The sequence below is a fragment of the Echinops telfairi genome, unplaced genomic scaffold (genome assembly GCF_000313985.2).
Source record: "Echinops telfairi isolate 266 unplaced genomic scaffold, ASM31398v2 ScPeMD7_7468;HRSCAF=8506_0, whole genome shotgun sequence".
NCBI lineage: Eukaryota > Metazoa > Chordata > Mammalia > Afrosoricida > Tenrecidae > Echinops > Echinops telfairi.
The window spans coordinates 24,592,829-24,604,436 of record NW_022111369.1 but is presented as its reverse complement, the minus strand read 5'-3'; the positions used below and the strand labels follow the sequence as shown (position 1 = coordinate 24,604,436).

Genomic DNA, 11,608 nt, shown 5'->3' with positions numbered 1-11,608 from the left:
GGAAGCATTTAAGAACTAGAGGAAAATTGTATATTTCATCGTTGCTACACTGCACTCTGATTGACTCATCTCCTCCCCACAGCCCTTCTGCAAGGGGATGTCCAGTTTCCCCCGGAAGGGCCCTGAATCCCCACTCTGCACTCCCACTTATTCACAATGTTATGATTTTTTTGAAGAAGAAGAAGAATGCTTCATGTTTCTTCCTGGGAGTGGCTGGGGTTTCGAACTGATGACCTCATGGTTAGTTGTCCAATGCACTACCACGATGCCACCAGAGCTCCTTAACTAACTGGAGTAGGTTTAAATCAAATTTTGATTCAGAAAAATCTAAAGTCAAGATAAAATGCCAAGGTTAGACTTTGAAATAACCTTCTTAATAATTTACTTGCAAGAATATATTGAACAACTGGCGAACATTTTCTCAGGAAGAATTATTTAATGCAAGTTTTACTTCTGCTACTGTGTTAATAACACCTTTGATAAAATGACCCAATAAAAAAAGAGACGTTCCCTTCAGGTGATACCTGTGTCTGAAATATTCTTTACTGATTTCACATGCACTGATAATAGGAACAAGGTAATTTTTTCTGACTCTGGGGGGACAAGATTTGCAGTAAAATGTGCAAAATTCACACAGCTTTTCTGTAAGAAGTCTCTGCAGTTTTGTTTTTTTTTTCAGTTTATATAAAAAGACTTTAGATGTTGCCTGAGGCTTCTTTTTTTCCCTCAAGGCAAGAGGAAGTGCCACAACTCAAATTGTTTTTCACATTGTTAATGTATTCCTTTCTCTTTCAATTTCTCAGCGAGCTGACATAGGAATTTCTGCATTAACCATCACCCCAGATCGGGAGAATGTAGTGGACTTCACAACACGTTACATGGACTACTCTGTGGGTGTCCTGCTTCGAAGGGCTGAAAAGACCGTGGATATGTTTGCCTGCCTCGCACCATTTGATCTCTCCCTGTGGGCCTGCATTGCTGGTACAGTTCTTCTAGTGGGTCTACTGGTCTACCTCTTGAACTGGCTTAATCCTCCACGATTACAGATGGGATCAATGACTTCTACTACCCTCTACAACTCTATGTGGTTTGTGTATGGATCGTTTGTACAGCAAGGTAAGGAGAATCATACTCTCTCCTTTTTTCATTTAAAAAAATGATACCATGTTTCAAACGGTGTATATTCATTTATAAAGTCTGTCTGTTATCATTAAGTGTTCTAAAGGATCTTCACCACTATACTCACAAAATAACATTCCATATTCTGTCCTAGTGGATTTTAGACATAGCAGGTTTCCAGAAATATTGGTTCATTGTCTTTTGATATAAATTCAGCTTCATCAACAAAGGGGAAAATGAATATGTTTCATAAAAAGTTCAGGACCATACTTTGCTTCCAAAGTTCTAATATTCTACTTACTACCAGAACAGATACTGTATAATTATCTTCATATGTACAACACGGTAAAGGTTTATCTTTTCTCTTTATTCAAAATTATTATTAACTGTGTTAGAAATATATGAAAATATGAGTTAAAGGCACATTTAAAAATAAATCTTATTTTTTGTTTTTTTATATACTAAAGAACACCTTTTTTATTCAGTGCTCAAAATCTTAATTTTTTTTTACTAATTCTATGACTCCATAGTATTACTATTTCATAATAATGTCTATTGAACACCTTATTTGGGGTTGCTATTTTCACAGAGCAGGAAATAAGAAAATGCTTGAATACTTGGCCCATGTATTGAAGCGGAAACAGGCCACAATGACAGCCTGAATGCCATTGCCTCAATATTTATAACTTTTGCTAGGATCGTACTGTTTTTTCACATCTGCTATTGGACCTGTGATTAAATTTCCTACTTTCTCTTGTCATTTAATTCCTCAGAAGGTTTATCTAGACTCTTCATCTCTGTTTTCCTTCTAAGATGCTTCATAATTCTCTGTAAGATGGCTTCTCCCTCCACATTTTTGAACCAAAAGCTCTTGCTAAAATTAGGAACTCTTTAGTGCTTGCCATGGACATTTTTATGCTTTAATGAATTAGTAAATATTTAGTCCACACTGTTCATTTAAGTAGATCTCTGCTAGGCAATAGGGATACACTGATGAACAATAGAGTTTGTGCTTTCATGGAACGAATAAATCTAGTGAGACACGTATATTTAAAGAAGCAATGACAATCACACGTGGAATGTGCTGTGATAAGGGTAGAGTAGGTCTTTATGAAGTCATATAGCTGTTGCTGTTTTTGCCAGGTGCCATCCAGTCAATTCCAGCTCGTTGCAACTCTATGTACAACAAAAGGAAGTATTGTCCTCGCAATTGTTCCTGTGCTTGGACCCATTGTGGTTGCCATGGTGTCAATCCATCTCCTTGAGGACCTTCTTCTTTTGTGATGCCTTGCCACTTTACCAAGCATGATGTCTTTCCCCAGAGACTGATGTCTCCTGAAAATATGGACAGTACATGAGACGAAATCTTGCCATCCTTGCCTCTAAGGAGCATTCTAGCTGTCCATCTTCCTGTACAGATCTGTTTGTTCTGTCGGCAGTCTGTGGTACCTTCAATCGTCCTCACAAATACCATAGTTCAAATGCATCCGTTTTACTGGATAGGCCTTATTAAATGTCCAACGTTCACATCTTTTGAGGTAACTGAAAAACCATGGTTTGGGTCAGGAGCACCTCAGTCCTCTAAGTAGCGTCCTGACTTTTCAAAATTTTAAAGAATCTTGAGCCGCAGATTGTTTGACCTCTTGACTGCTGCTTCCGTGAACACTGATTGTGGACCCAAGCAAGATAAAATCCTCAACAACTTCCATCTTTTCTCCATTTATCATGATACTATCTATTAATCCAGTTTTCAGGATCTTGGGTTTTCTTTACTTGGAGTTGTAATCCATACTGAAGCCTGAAATCCTTAGTCTTCATCAGCATATGCTTCAATTGGAGCTCACTTTCAGCAACCAAGGTCGTGCCATCTGCATATCACAGGTTGTTATAAGCCTTCTTCCAACCTGTCCGTGCATTCTTCTTCGTATAATCCAGCCTCTCTCATTATTTGCTCAGCATACAGACGGGATGAGTATGGTGAAAGGATACCACCGTGACATACATGTTCTTGACGTAAAACCTTGCGGTAGTTACTTGCTCTGCTGCAATGGCTGCCTCTTTGTCCGCATACAGGTCTGCCTGGGCACAATGTAATGTTCTGGAATTCTCATTCTTCTAAATTCTATCCCTGGCTTGATCCACAGTCCAATGCCTTTGTACAATCAATAAATAATAGGGAAAGATCTTTCTGATATTTTCTGCTTTCACCTAGATACATTGATATGAACAATGATATCCCTTGTTCTACATCCTCTTCTGAATACAGCTTGAATTTTGGCAGCTCCCTGCCAATGTACTGCTACAACCATTGTCAAATTATGTTCAGCAAAATTTTACTTGCATGCAATATTGTTCTATAATTTTAGTATTCTGTAGGTCTCTTTTCTTTGGAATGAGTGCAATGTATCTTGCTGTAGCAAAAATGCTCTTATTAGTATTATACATACAGACATAATCAGCTGGACTTTCAAGAGGAGCATGTGGTTGTATTACTTGTCATCGAGTCAGCTCCGTCCATAGCCACCCTATGATGCACAACAGAAGCAAACATTGCAGGATCCTATGCCATCCCCACAATTCTTTCTTATGCCAGGCCTGTTGATGCAGCCACTGTGTCGACCCATCTGACGGAGGGCCTTCCTCTTTATCCAACACAATGTCCTTCTTCAGAGACCGGTCTCTCCTGACAGTATGTCCAAAGAGTGTAACCATCCTTACCTTTAAGGAGAACTCTACACTTACTTCTTTCAACACACAGATCGGTTTGCCCTTTTCGCAGTCCATGGGACTTCCGGGATTCTTCTCCAGCACCACAATTCAAATGCATCAATTCTTCTACGGGGTTCTTATTCCATGTCCAACTTTCATATGCATATGTTGCAAACTGGAATACCGTGGCTTGGATGAGGTGCACCCTAGCCCTCAAAGTAACACCTTGCTCTTCAATAAAGAGGTCCTGTGCAGCATTTTAACCTACTGCAATACTTCTTTTGATCTCCTGACTGCTGCTTCCACCAGCATTGATTGTGGATCCAAGAAAGACAAAATCCTTGACAATTTCAACCGTTTCATCATTTACCATCATGTTACCTATTTGGTCCAGTTGTTAGGATTTTGGTCTTCCTTACATTGAGTTGTAATCCATACTGAAGGCTGCAATCCTTGATCTTCATCAGCAAATGCTTCAATTTGTCCTCACTTTTTGCAAACAAGGTGTGTCATCTGCATATCTCAGGTTGTTACTAAATATTTCTCAAGTCCTAAGGCCACATTTTTCTTCATATAATCCAGCTTCTCTCATTATTTTCATGGTGAACAAGTATTGTGAGAGAATATAACCATTGTACAACTTTTCTGATTTTAAACTATGCTTATATTGCACAGTTGCTCTAGATCCATGTACAAGTTCTGAATGGGCACAAGGGAGTGTTCTGTAAGCCCCGTTCTTCTCAGGGTTATCCAGGTTCTTATGGTCCACCCAGTCTAAAGCCTTTGCATAGTCAATGAAACACAGTAACCATCGTTCTGGTATTCTCTGCTTTCAGCCAAGTTCCATCTGAAATCCGTATTGATATTCCTTGTTGTATGTCCTATTCTGAATCCTGCCTGAACTACTGACCGTCCCCTCACACTGTACTGCTTCAGACATTGTTGGATGATCTTAAGCAAAATTTTACTTGTGTGCATTATCAATGATATTGTTCTATAGTTTGAGCATTCTGTTGATTCACCTTTCTTTGGAATGGGCAAAAATATGGATTTCTTCTAATCAGTTGACCAAGTAACTGTCTTCCAAGCGTCCTGGCGTAGATGAGTGAGTGCGTTCGGCTTGCTTAGAGGAGCATCCACACATATAAACATAGAGAGAGAAGAGGGAAGTCCAAACTGCACTGAAGGAGTTAGCAAAACAGAAGGTCCCAGAAGTTGACAGCGTGCCAATGAAGCCTTGGGAGCACTCACTTCTCTTCCAGATTTCTTGGCATAGACTAGTGAGTGCTTCCAAGGCTTCATGGGTATTCTTAAAAAAAAAAAAATTCTGTTACTTTCTGGAGTCTTGTGTTTTACTGATGTCGTCAATGCAGCTTGAACTTTTTTCAGTATTACTGGTTCTTGATCATATGCTACCTCTTGAAATCGTCAAATGTCAACCAGTTCTTTTTGGTACAAAGACTGTGTATTCCTTCAATCTTTTGAGGATTTCTGTATTATTCAGTATCTTTCACATAGAAACCTTCAGTGTTGCAGCATGCAACTTGCTGTAGCAATGCCATTAAGGTTGATTCTATTTTGAGATCACACTAGGTAGGTAAAGTGCAGGGGCAACGAAAAAGAGGAAGGCCCTTAATGAGATATAGTGACAAGCTGGTTGCAACAGGCTGAGACAAGGACCGTTGGGAGGATAGTACAGAGTTAGGTGGTGTTTCGCTCCATTGTGCAGAGGGTTGCGATGATTTGGAACTGACCCAATGGCAAATAACTGAAATTACTTTGAGAAGACACTCTCTGCCCCTCATATTTTGAGTGCCTTTGAACTTGAGAGACTCACCTTTTAGGAGCATATCTGGAAATGTTCCACTGAATTAAGCAGGTTTTCCAGTGTTTACTCCTGCAGAAGTGGACAGTCTATTCTTTTCTGGTAGTCTGTTCTTAGTCTGCGTGCTCCTGTGAAAACTGTTTCCTTTGGGTGAATCTGCACATATTTGAAATACCAGGGGAATAGCTTCCAGCATCACAGCAAAACACAATCCACCACATTGTTAGAAATGAATCAATGAGGGGTGGGAAGGAGTTCGTAGAATTCTTTAATATCTCTATCTCTACTTTAATATTTGGTGCATAAATGTATATACTATTTTATTAACTGATCTTCCTGGTGGGTGTATGGATATTGTACTGTAATAGGTACGATTTTACTTCAAGGTAAGTTTTACAATACTCTTTATGATAAATGTAACACCATTCTTTTTTAACTTAGCATTATCAATGTTGAAAATTATTATTTTCAGGTTCAAAAAGGTCATTTCCCAGTCCCGAGCACCTACTATATAGATCCTTACCTTGCTACTTCAATTTGAAGGTTTCTAACTTTTCCAGTTTCATACTTTGTACATTCCACATTCTACTTATACTTAACATTTTCAGTTGTTTCTTCTTCTTTTGAGTTGTGTCCCAACAGCAAATGAAAAGTATGGAAGCTTTGATCCATCTGTGTGATTAAAGTTGACTCTACTGTCCAGAGGAAGAAGCCCTTCCCAAGTTGTACTTTGAATGCCTCACAACTGGAAGGACTCATATTTTAGCACTGCATCAAAAATAATCCATGGCTATTCATAAGGGTTTTAGAGGCTAATTCTTCAGAAGTGGATTGCTTATTCCTTCTTCCTAATTTATTCTTAATCTGGAAGTTAAGCAGAAACAATTGTGTCTTGTGTAATCCTGCTAACATTTGAAATATTGATGACATGCCTTCCATTGTCACGGCTACATACATGCCACCAGAGTACTATAAACTGGCAGATGAGTTATGATGCTAGTAATAGCATATAAAATAAATAGAAATAGTACAATGAAGAAAGTAAGAAAAACTAGGAAATTATAATAACTAAATCAAGAATTGGTGTGGCTTTTATTAAGTGAAAGTAAAGGTTGAAATTAGGAGAAGGCTATTGATTAAATGAATCACTAGACCTTGACAAATTACCTAATATAATGATGTGAAGTTTATACTGAGACAAAAAGAAGTCAAAGGTTTATCACAGGTTTCTGGATTGAGAAACTCTATAGATTGATCTAAATTATTAAAACTTACAAAGCTGAAAGAGGAAATGGATTGGGGAAGGTGAAATTTTCTTTTTGATGCACGGAGAGTTCGAAGTATCTGTGAGTAATCAGAAGCAGTCCCATAATCACTACAGGCTTGAATGCTAACTGAAAACGCAATTGTTTAAACCCACCAACTCTGCCATGGGTTGAAAACAGGGCAGTTTTAAAGTGTTAAGAGCATACAGGGAAGTTCTTCTTTCTCGTCTGTGGTCACTGCATGTTGGAATCAAGTCTATGAAATATTTTCTTTTATCCTTATGTCATCCACAGTGAAGAGAGAAAGCTGTGCTAAGTTATTTGTTTGGTGTATTTTTTGTAAGCATAGCAGAGTCATCTGGGCTAAATATACATTCAGGAACCATTAGCATGTAGGCATAGGAACTCCGGAGGTATAATAGGTCATGTGTGAGGCTGCTAATTATAAGGCAGGTGTTGAAAACCACCAGCTGCTCCACAGGAGAAAGATGACACTTTCTACTCCTACAAAAAAGTTAGTCTAGGAAAGCCACAGGGGCACTTGTACCAAGTCCTACTGGGCCACTATGAGTTGGAGTCGACTCAATGGTAGTGAGTTTGCGCATGTGAGGAATAATGGAAGCCATGAGTGAATAAGATAATTAAAATTATTTATTCTAAATTCAATACTCATCGAGGAATATTGGCCCAGAGAAGGCTGAGGACCAAGAACAGAATATGCAGTGGACTCTCAGTGGTGCCTAAGAAGTGACAAGAAAGATACAGGTAAAATCAAACCATGTACAGGATACACACAAAATAAAGATTCTATATATAGACAGTGTTCAGACAGGTTGAACATTTTAAAAAATGAGTAAAATTAAGGTTGCAAAACTTTTATTTCGATTTAGAACCAATAGGATTTTAGTATCATTTTATAATAACTCTGACAACCTATTGTATTTTCGTATTGTAATTAAATGTATAAACACTGATATTTAAAAAAGCAAACAGGAAGAATACCCTTAGTATATCTAGAACTAAAAGAACTCATGAAAAAGATTCAAGCTTCAAGTTACAATATCAAAAGATTCTTTGAGAAAAATATTGAACAATGCAGGGAATATCAGAAGAAGATGGAAGAATACACAGAATTTCACTAAGTCGAGGAAGCATTCGAATCACTTACTTGTATATGCCAAGAAATTTGGAAGACAGCTACCTGGCCACCTGACTGGAAGAGATCCATCTTTGTACTCATTCCAAAGAAGGGTGACCAAACAGAATGGGAAAATTATAGAACAAACCCATTAATAGTACATGCTAATAAAATTTTGTTGAAGATCATTCAAAATGGTTACAGCAATACATTGAGAGGGAGCTACCAGAAATTCAAGCTTTATTCAAAACAGGATGTGAACTAAGGTTATGATTGCTAATATCAGATGGATCTTGGCTGAAAGCAGAGAATACCATGATTATGTCCACTTGCACAAGACCTTTTTTTTTCAATAGTGGTTTAGTTTCCATAAATTTATTTAGCTTCCCTTATGGACTTGTAGCTTCATTCTATTATGGTCAGATTAGACGCTTTTAAGTTTGAATTTTTTAAGACTTAGGTAAATTTACTGTGTCTAAAAATAGTCTACACCAAACATGTGCAATGAAGTAGAATGTGTACTGTGCTACTGTTGAGTTTTGTGCTTTATATCTGTTAAGTCAAAATGGCTAATATTATGCGGGTCTTCTGGTTCTTTATTCCCTTTTAAAACTGGTCTATCTACCATCAAAAGGTAGTACATATGTCCTTCTGTCTCATAATAAATTTTCTTTTTTTATAATTTTATTAGGGATCATACAACTCTTATCACAACCCATACATACATCAATTGTGTCAAGCACATTTGTACATATGTTGCCATCATCATTCTCAAAACACCTGCTTTCTACTTGAGCCCTTGGTAACAGCTCATTTTTCCCTTCCCTCCCCCCTGAACCCTTGATAATTTATAAATTATTATGATTTTGTCATATCTTACACCATCTGACATCTTCCCTCACCCATTTCTCTGCTGTCCATCCCCCAGGGAGGAGGTTATATGTAGACCTTGTCATCTGTTCCCCCTTTCTCCATCACCTTCCTTCCACCCTCCCTACATCACCACTCTCACCACTGGTCCTGAGGGGTTCATCTGTCCTGAATTCCCTGTATTTCCAGTTCCTATCTGTGCCAGTATACATCCTCCGGTTCAGCTGGATATGTAAGGTAGAATTGGGATCATAATAGTGGTGGGGAGGACGCATTCAAGAACTAGAGGGAAATTGTATATTTCATCATTGCTACACTGCAACCTGACTGGCTCATCTCCTCCCCGCAGCCCTTCTGCAAGGGGATGTCCAATTTCCCACAGATGGGCCCTGCACTCTGCACTCCCCCTCATTCACAATGCTATGATTTTTTTCTTTTTTTGGTTTTTAATGCCTGATACCTGATCCCTCCGATGCCTTGTGATCTCACAGGCTGGTGTGCTTCTTCCATGTGGGCTACAAGACCTTTTTATTGACTATACAAAGGCATTCTGCTCTATGGATTGTCACAAACTATGGATAGTATTGAGAAGAATGGGAATTCCAGAACGCTTCATCGTTCTCATCTAAAACCTGGACGAAGAGTCAGTCACTCAAAGAGAACAAGAAAATATTGCATGGTGTAAAATCAAGAAAAATAAATCTGGCTTATAATCCTCTCACCATATTTATTCAATCTGTATGATGAGGAAATAATGAGAGAAGCTGGATTATATGAAGTAGAATATGGCTTATGGGTTGGAGAACGGTTTATTAACTTTCAGCCCACACATGACACAGCCTTGCTTGCTAAAAGTGGGGAAGACTTGAACATTCGCTAATCAAGGTGAAGGATTACAGTCCTCAGTATAGATTACATGTTAATGAAAAGAGAACCCAAATCTTCAACTAGACCAACATACCTCATGATAAACAGAGAAAAGATTGAAGTTATCAAAGATTTCATCTAGTTTGGGTGCACAATCATTGCCCATGGCAGCACAGTCAGGAGAGCAAGGGATGCATGGCATTGAGTACGTCTGCTGCATCACCAACCGCTGCCAAGTGACCCAAATCACGGCATTTTCAATTGCATCATATGCATGTGACAGTTGGACATTGAATAAGGAAAACTGAAGAAGAATGGGTCCATTTGAATTGCAGAGCTGGTGAAAAATATTAAGTCCCATGAGCTGCCCAACACACAAACACATCTGTGTTGGAAGAAGTAGAGCCAGAATGTTCCTTCGAGGCAGAAATGAATTTAGGGCATTATTTTTAGGAAAGACTAGTCCCTAATCTAGATTTTTGGTATTATTTGGTTTTGTTCTGTTTCCACGTGGACCTCTCTATGTGTTCTCTTTGCATGAGATACTTTGGCTTTCTTCACAGAATTGTTATTTATTTCTCCAGCAAGAGCATCTCAAAACAGAGAGTGGTGTCAGCGAGACAGACAAATGAGGGTTTCAAGGCTAGAATCCTAAACTTGTGTGATTTCCTCTAGCTGAGAATACCCTGTAAGTGCCCAACCCAAAGCTTGCTATGAGATTTAAACGGTTAAAATCGAGAAGTTCTTAGGTATAACTGTTCTATGCCTATTAAATAAATAAATATAAAAATGAAACCACATTAGAGTCAGTTGCTCATCGATAACCCGATGCAAACACAGGGTAGCAAGGCATTTGGTTTCCGATGATGGAGGAGATAGTGTCCGGTCCTGAGGTCTGTGGAAGAATGCAAACACAGAACCAGTGAGGAGAAGTTCACAGTGGAAAGTAGTGGCAGAAGAGCATAGCAGTGATCTTGGAGATGGTAAAGAACGAAAACAAGGGAAACACCAGAGTGAGCATTTGAAGAATATTTACATGAATGTGATAACTAGACTGAAATTTTTTGAAGTAGAATAGTGGAAAACAAGTGACCAGTGTGTGCACGATATGGAAGACTTTATTTAAGGACTTTAAAGTTGCTTGAGGAACTGGCAGGAGTTAGATGAACTATCATAGAGAGGAAGAAAATGATCCACGGTCAAAGTTAACAGCTAAAGATGTTCGCTATCCATCCACATTGCCCACGAGAAATTAACCTTTAAAAAAAAAACACACTTCTGCCCATTAGAACCATTTTTATTTTTCTGTGTATGAATTCAACAATCTCTAATAGGCTAATGATTTCTCAATTGACATCCTTGAACCTTGATCTTCAGATTTATATATCCTATTACTTGCTGGTCAACCCCTCTGTTTACCAGAGGCCCCACACGTGCGAAACATTTCATTGCTATTACACATTAAATCCTCTTAGCTGCTCATTCCATTCTCTCCCCCATCTGAGGCATCATGAACCGCCAAGTCACTTCTCATTTCTTCCCTTCCCTGGTGGCTGTCTTCAATTGTAACGAACTCCTGCAAGTTTTACCTCCTGGATATTTCTGGAACTCTGTCATGGATTGAATTATGTCCCCCAGATTGTATCAATTTAGCTGATCCATAATTATCAGTGGTTTGCCAGTAAATAATATAATTTGGTAGTTATGTAATAAGGTAAGCACAATTATGTGATTTGATATGGCCAGCCAATCAATGGGTCGGGTCACACTGTTTATCCATGTGAAGGGGTGTGGCCTGTATCAACCTTATGTTAA

The 11,608-nt window shown here is 38.6% G+C and overlaps 1 protein-coding gene across 3 annotated transcripts in view; it reads left to right on the top strand.

Annotated features, from left to right (window-relative positions):
• The window catches only part of GRID2 (glutamate ionotropic receptor delta type subunit 2), a 1,637,701-nt gene that overhangs the window by 1,205,298 nt on the left and 420,795 nt on the right, over positions 1-11,608 (top strand). For all 3 annotated transcript variants that reach the window (XM_045284270.1, XM_045284271.1, XM_004703263.4), the window contains exon 11: positions 804-1,116. In XM_045284270.1, coding sequence (XP_045140205.1) covers positions 804-1,116 — 313 coding nt within the window. The remainder of the gene's footprint in view (positions 1-803; positions 1,117-11,608) is intronic.